Source organism: Monopterus albus, unplaced genomic scaffold, assembly GCF_001952655.1.
Source record: "Monopterus albus unplaced genomic scaffold, M_albus_1.0 scaffold82.1, whole genome shotgun sequence".
Lineage (NCBI taxonomy): Eukaryota > Metazoa > Chordata > Actinopteri > Synbranchiformes > Synbranchidae > Monopterus > Monopterus albus.
In genome coordinates, this window is record NW_018127962.1 from 2,162,294 (window position 1) to 2,173,645 (window position 11,352).

The 11,352-nt window shown below is 40.7% G+C and overlaps 1 protein-coding gene across 1 annotated transcript in view; it reads left to right on the forward strand.

Annotated features, from left to right (window-relative positions):
* Positions 1-11,352, forward strand: part of rapgef5a (Rap guanine nucleotide exchange factor (GEF) 5a) — a 45,446-nt gene that overhangs the window by 20,081 nt on the left and 14,013 nt on the right. The window contains exons 9-11 of the mRNA XM_020606933.1: positions 822-848; positions 7,962-8,107; positions 9,022-9,122. Of these exons, the coding sequence (XP_020462589.1) occupies positions 822-848; positions 7,962-8,107; positions 9,022-9,122 (274 nt within the window). The remainder of the gene's footprint in view (positions 1-821; positions 849-7,961; positions 8,108-9,021; positions 9,123-11,352) is intronic.

The window sequence follows — 11,352 nt, forward strand, 5'->3', positions numbered from 1 at the left end:
TGGGGGGAGTTTTCTTAGTAAACAAAATAAAACGTGGGAGTATGTGTGTGTTACCCTCTGCTAGAGCTTGGCACCGTGGGATAGTTGAGCTCACAGGAAGGGTTACCCAATTCTGAGCCAAATCAAATACCCCTCCCCCCCCACCCCCAAAAAATAAACAGACAAGAGTGCCCACAACTGGTGACAACCATCATACCAGCAGCTCCCAAAGGAGCACACACAGCCATGTTTTTGTCATCAAATCTGTGTAAGGACAAAGCCATTAGTTTCTACAGAATCCTGCAGATCCTGTCCTGCCTTTCTTTTCTCTTTCACACATCATGTCTCTATGTCTTAGCATCTCTTGCTTTGTGTTAAATGTTTATATTCAAACACTTTATATCTACTTTAATTGACCTACTGAGATGGTTGGCACATTTCTAAGTCTCAACTATAGAGGGGTGGAGAGAGACAGACAGCATGCATGCATACACACACACCCCACCACACTCCACCACACTCCCGCCCACTTGTACTCTACTACAGATCACACGCACTCATGCTTTCTCTGCCAGATCCTCTGACACAGAGCAGTCAGACTGAGACAAAGAGAGAAGTGCAACAGATAAGGGGAATCACAGGCTGTAACAGATAGAAAGAAAAGAGACAAGAAGGAATCAGAGAAAGGAGGCGATAGAGAAACTCAGGATTGCTTTTCCTCATTCTCATCATATGAACACTAAGGGGCAACAGAAAGTTTGCCATTGCATGTTTCTTTGAATGTTTCCACCATGTCTTGGGACTGCGGGCTGAGATATGTCTTCATGCCTCCTGTGTTGCAGCTGGGCGGGGTGTGTCGGAACCAGGCGGTGAGTGGAGAGTCTGATAACAGCACTGAGATTTTAAAATATCATTAATCTCACACACTGCAAGTTTGTTGGTCTCTCACCTTGTAATCTGTCAAGCAAGCTGTGGCTTTACGGTTGGTATGATTAGAGAGTAAAGTACGTCACACGTGGGAAATGTGGTCGTTGTTGTCACTTTTAAGTGCAGGTCTGAGTTACTCATGGATTGGAGTGAGGGATCCTCATCAGGGCCATTAGAACTTGTGTTGCTGTCATTCCAAATGACAAACATACATGTACACGTGCTTACAGCTTGCCCTTTTGTTTTGTACATCATCTGATGTTCATAAGGACACATCAGCGCACACACACACAAATTTAAGTTATAATTGCAGATGCACTGATCTTTGCTTTGTTCAGACCACTTTGGATTAAACAACCACCAGTTCGCTTGCTCGTCTGATGTGGGTGTTAATAATAGCTTTGTCAAGTACTGTGTGTTTCTGTGTTCACTTTGTGTGTGTGTGAATTTGCTTGGTGGAGCATATAATCATGTGTGGGTCAGTGCGTGTGTGTATGTTCATGCACCGCTGGTACTGTGGCAGGCTGAGTCAGAGTGTACGTATACAGTAATGAGTGAGTTGTTGGTGAAGCGTTGTGCTGTATAATCCCACTCTGCAGTACACCTGAGAGCATGAAATGAAGTGAACTCAGTGGGAATTCATTTTACATCACAATGAGTTTGTGAAATATTATACATATCTCTTCAGCTTGGTGAGTTTGATTGAAGCCCGGCCTTGGTGGTTTTGGCAAAGTGCATGTGATTTCACTTTCATTCCTTACATGCAAAAGAAAAAACATGCTGTATTTTGGAACAGCATTACTATTATATGAAACTATTTTGATTTAAACAGTGCTGTTAAAGCTGTGATATAGTAGAGAGAGTTAGGTTGACTTAAAAGTAGCAGTAAAAAGTATTATGAAGATGAGTACGAATATTACATTTTCCTTTAAATTAGTTTCCAAGCCTTACAGTACAATAATCAGTGAATCTACAGTACATTTTATTTACTGCAGTAAATAAAAAATTTACTGCTAGATCACCGTGGTTGATGAGCAAATGTCTGAATTTTTGCATGTTGTATGTTTTCTCAGATTATTCTTTTAATACTTTAAGTACAGCAGATCATGAAATTTCCAAACATGCATATTTTGGGCAGGACTGCAGGGAAACATGTTTGAAATTATATGTAAGAAATTGTGTTGTCTTCGGTTTAAATATAGCTTCAAAGAATCCTGGACATAGTCACAGAGTGAGGAAAATGTTTTCTAGAGCCCCTTTCAGACAGGCACTTGTTTCCATTAACCTCATAGCATCTGTACGTGTCAGCTTCTTATCTGAATGGGCACCCTGGTCACTTTTCCGTAAAAGTCACAATGGCAGTCTCACTAGATCAGACCTAGTAACATTTGCATATCACTTTCAACATGGCACAAGTCTGAACTGCATGAACAAATAGGCACACACAAGATTACAACATACTGATGTAGGATGTTACATATAGTGAGCCTGCCAGTCAAGACAGTCTGTGTGTCTGCACATATCTCTTGTGAGTTGCTTAGTTCATTAAAAACAGAATTGTTTGGGGAAAACAGCAATAACTTGAGAAAAACAATTCTCTGCCTCACATCACTTCCTGAACCGTCCAATCTCGCACATATGAAAAATGATGTGCACGTACAGTGGCTGTCTCCATCACAGTTGTCTGAATGAAGCTGTAAGGAACATTAATGTGAAAGTAACCTGTGTCTGAATGGTAGAAAGCCAGCACTTTTACAGACTAATGAAGCAGCAATGTCACACACTGTATCTCATGTCTGAAAAGGTCTTATAGCTAATTTACTTAAAGAAGGAATCTACACTGGGGACAGTTTAGATGGATTCATGTGAAAAATTAAATGATGAAATGCCCATGTAGTTCAGACATCCTTCAGATGGTACACACAAACCCATTCTGTGTTTCAGTTAAAGTAAGCATCAGAAAATTTACTGTTTCTCATCTGAGAAAAAAAAGGGACCAACATCAAATCCAGCTTCTTATATGTAAATGTATGTTCCAGCTGTTCCATTGTCCTGATGTTATAGATTTAGCTTATATGGATACAATGTTAGATTGTCATAATTTAAAAAAATCATCTGGATGTTGTATCAAGCACCACTATGAGGCTATGATACAAGTGTGAACAGAAAAGAACTGATTCTTGCAGGTGGGCTTGAGAAGATGCTCTTACTCACATAACACGCAGACAGCAGTACTGCAGAATGTAGCAGCTCAGTTCACTACAAAGAAAATGCTCCTTTTACTGGGTTGTCATGGTGATGGTATATATTTTTGTGCTCGTTTTTTTTCCATGTCAGACAAACTCTGACAAACTGGTGTGGGTGGTTTCCATAGCGATATAACTCCTGTGTCAGCACAGTGCACTGGGTACATCTCTGCTATCTAGTCTCTTCAGACTTACAGTTGTACTTCTCCATATTTGACTCAGCCATCATAGTTTACTAGAGGTCAGCCTGCACAATGGATTATACAAGGTCACAGCATGCATGATGACACCCATAGATAGGCCTTGGGGCAGCTGTGCTACTTTCTAATAGTGTGGAAATTACACTATATGAGTGTGTGTGTCTCTGTGTGTGTTTGCATGCATGTACATACAGTACTTGTGCTTGTGTGTCTCTGACCTAAAAGCTTTGTGTTTTCATATTCTTATCCATTATTTCCAGGAATCAGGCCCAAAGCTATCACAACACAGATATGGCTTGGTCACTATCAGGGCAGACACCAACACATACACTACATTCATAGGAACAGGAAGGGAACAGAGAGTGCTTCCTTTAGGCTTTTCACTGAGGTCCACCTTTCCTCTGGGCAATACTTCACGTGTTATATGTGGGAAAGAATAAGAGAACAGAGGGACTGAGTGAGTGACATACTGTATATACACATGTCCTGAGGCTGAATAAATGTTGCACCCTTTCTCGTTTCTTGTACACAATTTGGACTTTCAGTTTGTGTATATGTGTTACAGGGGCACAACAAATACATTCCCTCTAGTCTCCGTTCCCTGTTACCAAGTCTCAAACACCTGAAGCAGTCTGCCAGTCAGACCGTTCAAAGATGGATAGAGAGAGACTTGGCTAGAGAGGAAAAGAAAGTGTTTTTATAAGCGTAGTGGAGAGACAGTGGGGAGGGAAAGGTGTAGGAGAGCCAGTGGTACAGATGATTCAGTTGCAGGAAGCAATGGGGAGGAAGGGAAGGAAAGAGACCGACACACCTTTTACTGTCAGACAAGTGATTGTCCTGAGTAATGACGGCACAGAAGCACCTGTAGAGGTTTGCTTGTATCATTTTCATTTTTGCTGCTTGTCAGCTTGTCATAGCTGGGCTACCATTACAGGATGTATTACATAACCGCCAATTTGTTTTTGTCTTTTTATGAAAGCCAACCATATTGGCATTGTTAGAGGAGACTAAAACAACTACATACTAAAACTGATCAGTTACTTCTTGCACAATTCATTTTTTTCTCACAAATATGCTCAAAGGATAGAGTTGTTGATGTTCCACATATCCCATACAGAGACTAAAAGATTCTCAAATAACAATGTGAGAGGTTATCAGAGTGGTGTAAACAGAGCTGAGATCACACACACATGCCTTGACTCTTCTTCACTTCAGAGACTGTAGAGTGATGGCTCTTCTTAGCCTTTGGAGCTATTTTTTGAAAAAATCCGGTACAATGAGGTGGCTCAGCTGTGTTTTTTAATAGTTTTCAGTTCTGCAGCACTGACAAATAAGCTAAACCAGGGTTTGGATTCATGGATATTACAGCAAATATGTGAATTTCAGTGTTGGCTTGAGTTTCTTGTATGGGATTACTGGAAAATAACAATAGCATTTAAATTTCTGGGGCATTTAAAAGCTTGGATAAAACCCATATAAGAGTTGGATTCACACATCTCCCTCATTTTTCTCAGTCGCTGCTATTTGTATTTCTTTTTTTTCCACACACTCCTCCGTGTCTCTCGCTTTCCATCCCAGTGTGTGGTCTTTCATCTTGCTTTCTTTGCTTGTCTCCTTTTCTTTGTTACATAACTTTGTAACCCCTCCTCTCTACAGCAGTCAAGTGCCTACTTTGTGTATTTTTTTCTTTCCGTGGTTTGCATTCTTTCTCAGGCCAAATTAATGTCGTTCCTGGGAACTACTGTTTGCACTTATGTTGAGTGATTATTTGTGTTATCGAATGGAATATATGCACATATAGTGTAATGCCACGTTTAACTTTTGGTTTGATTCTTTTTGTGGAAGCTTTTGATCTTGTGTGTGTGTCTGTGTGTGCTGTAACACCGTCTTCTTGACTCAGAGTTGTTTTTCTTGGCAACTGTTTGAAAGTCTGAGTGTGTTGTTGGAAAGCTCAACTGTTTGCTACTGTATCAGGAGCAAACCTTTTTCTCCTTTGTTTTGTTTTTAATTACAATTATTACATCATCTCGTTTTCTTTTTTTAATGTACTTGTGGGGTAATTTTCCTTTAATATGCAGTTGCTGGTGTAGAAAGGAGGGAAGGGACAGCAGAGATAAAGAGAGGGGATGTGATAAAACATTATGGTTTGTATTTGAACCCTAGTTGATGTGGTTTGGTGACAGGGCCTATTATAGACCAGTTCTCAGTGTCTGGGTAGTGCGACGTGAAAACTCATGCAGGAGTACAGAGCTGGACTTTTTGCTGCTTTACAGTCTAATCATATTGAAGCGATGTGTTGCTGTTAAATTTGTGGTTGTTAAGTTAATAATAGCTAAACAGTAGAATTGAACAGTTAATTAAATAAAATCTAAAATGGCAGAATGATACACTGGAATATCAAAAATATAAGAAGCTCATGTTATGTCATCAAAGTCAAAGATGCTCTTAAACAGTCATAAGCGCGGCAATGTGCTGCTGTGAAGTGTGAACACCTCCAGTTATCCGAGTGCTCATCCAGGGTGAAGCCAGGAGGAATCAAACCAGAGTCTCAGCTGTAGTAGGCGAAAGCTTTTTTTTAACCTACAGTTTAAACTACTCAAACACCCCTACAATGTATTCAGTGTCACAATAAATACAAATATTGTATAATACAGTTGTGAGTGTTATATCATCATTATCAAAGCTCTAAAGTAGACATGGACAGTTAACATCAAACTGAAGCTTGACTTGACAAGAGAGGTATGTTTTCTTTTTGGATCAGCTTACAGCTTGTACAGGATATGACACCTTCTATCCGTAGACAGTGAGTTCCTAGAAGCAAAATACACCCACTTTAAAAACTTTTTAAATGAAACTTAAACTTGAATTGCACTATACCGCACTTTTAAAAGCAAAAGTTAAAGTACTTGAACTTTATCTTTAATGTTGTAGATGTGGAGTGTGTTCATTTGAACTGAATTAGCCCAGTGTTTTGTCAGAATTGTAAATAAAAACATATAAAAAAATTAATTTATAGTATTTAATCAAATGAAGAAAGAAAATGTGAGACACGCACCATTATACCTGAGGGAAAGATCTGGTGCCTGCTCAACATCTGTATCAGTATTAGTCATCAGGACATGTCCACACACCTCTCTCTCTCTCTCTCTCTCTCTCTCTCTCTCTCTCTCTCACTCTCACACACACACACACACACACACACACACACACACAAACATACACAGACAGCACAGACATAGTGTTTTGTCTTATCCAAGTCAGGTCCCACCTGTTGTCTCTCAGGATCAGGACATTTCTTTCATCAGTTGATCACAAAGATAGCACGTGTGTGCCTGTGTGTGTCTGTGTGTGTATGTTTGACTTGTTCATGTCTGTGTCACAGAGGTATCTATGACTGCATTAACAGTGTGCTGTGTTGGGGCTTTATTATGTCTAAAGTAAAAAGTCTATTGTGATTGTGATCACAGTTATTGATTAGTGCACTGGTGATGCTTTGTGTGAACCTTAGCTCCTTTTTTCAGCTTCTGGACTTTTTAAAAAAGCCTCAGCTGATTCTTTTGGATCAAAAGTTATCACCCTTGTGATGTAATGTAATTGTGGCGTCTAAATCTTGATATATGACTTACACTAACTGTGCACAGTCCTACATAATATACCTGCATATATTCAAGTACGGAAAGCTCTCAGCTGTGATTGCTGCTCGATCCCTCTGGCTGTGACGGAGACTGCAGCGAGCAGCTGGAGGAGAGATGTTTCTTAAGCTCTCCTGCTTCTGTTGTCTGCCTTTGATCTCCTTCTCTCCTTTCATTTCACTGTCATCTCCTCAGGCTGGTTCTTATGGTGCTTCTTTGTCCATCTAGTGCTGTTTTCCCTGTGCATTGCACTGACACTGCAGGCATGTGTGTGTGTGTGTGTGTGTGTGTGTGTATGTGTGTCCAAGTCACAGATTAAGTTGCTGTTCATTTTTGGAGCAGGAGATCATTACAAGTGTCAGGCCACATTCCTAGCCATCTCATTGTTATTTATTACACAGTGTCATTTCTTTTAAAGACAAGGAATGCAGTACCTCTCAGTATATGTGCCTGAATGTGTGAATCGGTGTGAGAGATGGTGCATGTGCTGCATTAGCCTACAATGTGTATTAAAAATGTTTTAATATTAAATGAAGGGGTCTGGACACTAGAGACAGACTGATGCTGGATTTGTTTTTTGTTATCAGTATGTAAAATTTTAACAAAATCTGATAATATATCAACAGATACTTGTTTTTGAACAAACACGTTACATAAAAACATATTTTACTGTGATTTAAACCTGGTCAAAAACAGTGTAGTATGATCGTATGTAAAGATGGTATGTAAAATAAACTGGTGGAAAAGGAAATGTAATGGCAACACAATTAAATTACCTCAAACATATCTTTGGTTTTTCTTTTGGACATGGTGATTATACGCATACTGTAGACAGATGCATCACAGTAATTAAATTTCCCATTGAGGCTGAAATTGTCTGATAAACATCCAGTGTCCTCACTCCTCTAAATCACATTTGTCCTTGCTTCACTTTGTGACTTGTCCCTGTGTTTTTCCCCTTTCTTGTTCTCTGTAAGGAGGTGGTGGGGAGAGTGTGTCTGAAGGAGAGAGGACGGGATGTGTTGGTGTTGCAAAGAGTGACATCATCAGTGACATCACCAACAGACCGGCCCTCGCCCACGTCGTCAGGGGGCGGATCCAGAGAGGAGGACTGCGACAAGAGGTCAATCCCTCCTCACACATAATAAGAACCCTCTGAACCAACAGTAGCAACAAACATGTAATCATAGTACTCCACCCCTGTTCTCTGTTTTTTACTTTGGGATCTTAAGTTGCAACCATGCACTGCACGTACATGCAAAATATCAGTGGTCCTGTCAACACTGTGTGTGTGTGTGTGTGTGTGTGTGTGTGTAACATAATGTATGCTTTAGCTTCTGGCACAGAGCAGGAGGAGAATAATGGCTTTTTTGTTTTCAGTTGAAAGGGAAAAGATGACACCAGGTTTACTTCCTTTTCCTCAAAGTTGATTTCTTTGTGAAGTGTCAGATTTTTTTGTGCATTTAGGTCAGTATGTGCCAAGACCTAAGGCGCAATACAGGGAGTGTCAGTGACAGGCAGGTTAAGTGGGTGCATGTGTGTGTGTGTGTGTGTGTGTTTGTGTGTATATAGTGCTCAACATTGTCAGTAGCAATCAGTTCTCTCTGAGATCTACTATACGAGCTGTCAGACAGAGGATTTAATCTCTTGATCTCTTAGCTGATAGGAGCAGTTGGCAAGACAGTTAACACCACAGGAGAGCAGCTTTCCTGGATAGGCAAAGCTTAGATGAGGGCTGATCCTCTGGAAGTGTTCAGATATGAAGATGACCACCGAGCAAGCTACGCTTGCAGAGGCAGAGGAGGACATAGATAATGAAGATGATGAGGACAGTGATGATGAGGATAATAATCATGATGAAAATGCTAGCAGTTCAGAAGTCTGTACATTTGATGTTCCCCATTTTCGCTATATTGATGATGACGATGTGGAGGAGAATAAGGAATGTGAGACGGAGGAGCAGTGGAGGAATAGAAGTGGTCGTACTTGGTACTCATACTTTACTGAGGAAGGTTGTTGCAACTCTTCATCTTACAGGTATGTGGTGGTGTCAGGAACACCACTCAAGATCTTGGAGCACCTTCTAAGTGACCTGCGGTTGGATGACCAAAGAGGGGCACCAGAGAGCAGAGAGAGCGGTAAGTTTGGAGACATATGATCAGACGTTTTGTTTGCAGTGGGTGCAATCTAAAACTAGACTGGCTTGATGTTGGTTTGTACCGGATGGGTGTGGTCTCCCTTCCATTTAAATGTGGTACATGAAATCTCACATGGCCTATATAAAATGACATTTGATATTAAGATGGTGTGTTGGTATCTGGGCTCTTTGGGGCAATGTTCAGTATGATGTGTAATGTACTCCCTTTGAGTAACTCAGAAGCAGACATATAGTGTTTCATAATATGAAAAGATAGCCTATTTTCTCTAATTGCCATACATTGTTTATCAGCTGAAGAAGATCAGCGTCATATTGCTGCTTCATGTGCACTCTTCCCCACCCTTGTCTCTTCATAACAAGTGGCATGCCGGTACAACCAAGCAGAATGCAGTAACTGTGCACTAACACATCTGTCACAGGGCAGCGACAAACACACTATCTGGCTGCATGTCCATAAAAACGTAAATCAAAGCTAGAAAGAAGTAGAATTTGAATGCAACAGTTTTCCTTATAAATAAAGCAGCTGATACATTTATGGCCAAAGGTATATTAAAAGTACTGCACCTCCCTCTTGTTCCAAGGAATTTCATTTTAAGTGCTGAACAACATGTTTCAGCACAGCCCCACCTGGACCTTTCTCTGCCTCTTTCATTTGCTTCCAAAGTGAATTCAAACCCAGGAGGTATGTGCTTAACCTCCATTACACTGTATGTTTGTTGCTACATGAGTCAGGCAGCCCTCAAACCATGTCCAGGTGCATGTGTGCGTTGATTCAGCCATGTCATTGCCTGCAAATATGAGGAATGTTCAAGAGGTTAAATGCTCTAATGAGTTTGTCAAATAATTCCTCAGGGTGTTGCAGGCACTTCTGCTGCAGACAATTTCAGTGGCCTTTTAACTCTAACATTTCATTTTCACATTCCTCTAGTCTGCTTTATAGCTGCTGGGTTTTTAACTGTGCAGCCATTATTGTACTACTGTACTGATTTACCTTGGGAAACAGTTTGCTATTTGTCTAATAGCAGGGTGCAACTAATAATCGTTTTCTTTTTTTTAAATTCATTTCTACATCTGGGTCTCAACCTGTATTTTATATAGCCCTGCCCATGCCTGTTTGCACAGTTTTAGTACAAGGCGTCTTTATGTGTCTGCTCCTCAGCACCACCAGTTCCCAGGGAGCCATCTCACTGAATTGCAGGAAGCAAATGAAGAAAGAGGGAGAGATGAATGCAGGAGAGAGAGGGAGAGAACTGAGACAGGCTTTGTGGAGCAAGACTGCCTGATATAAAGACACTTTTTTAGGGCTCAAGTTGTTGTTTTTATAGAGGTAGTGGAGGGAGAGGCACAAGCATATATGCACATCAACAGTGTATGTGCATGTTTGGCTGTCTTTGTGTCTGTTTTCTTTTTCATGTGTCTATCTTTTGGTTTGTGTGCACTGAATAAGCATGAGGGGGTTGCATGTGTGTAGTCCCTCTGGGATGGCGCTGAGCATCAGTGAGATGTTTTAGCAGGCTTAACAATGCAGCATGTAGAATGGGCTCGAACACGCTTCCACAGAGAGGGCGATTACCCTAACCACAACAAAAAAAAACACTGCAGCAGATTGCTGTGATTAGTTCAACATGCACACACATTTTCTTTCTCTCTCACATGAGATAAACTCCCCAAGGTCAGGACTGAATGAGTTATTTATCGGGGTGCTATGTGCCTTTGGGTGTGAGTGTGTATTGCTGTGTCTATGAATGTATGTGTTTGACTTTTCTGTGTGCCACTGGGCAAATGCAGAGGGCATATGTTGAAGATGAAAATGGATATTTATCATCGCAGTGAGTTGAGAGAGTGCAGGCGTAGGAGGAGAGTCATAGCAGGGGGAAATGTAACCAGCAAGAAGGAGAAAATGAAAGACGGGGGTGTGGGGGGAAAGATGAGGACAGTCTGGTATGGTTAGAAGGAAATGGAAAGCGAGGAAAAGACTCATACTACAGCTGGTCAAGAAGGAGCTCTGTGACTGAAGAGAAAAGGGCTCAGAATAGAGAAAATAACAAGAAAATTTTAAAAACTAATGTGCTCAGTCCCACCTGCCTAAAAGTATTTCTTGACCATAGTTATGTTTTTGTTTCTAAAGAGAAGACACTTGTTCAAATATTAATGCCATGGCCTCTGTTCAGTCTTCTATAATTGATTTCTGTGCTCTCTCTCTCACACAG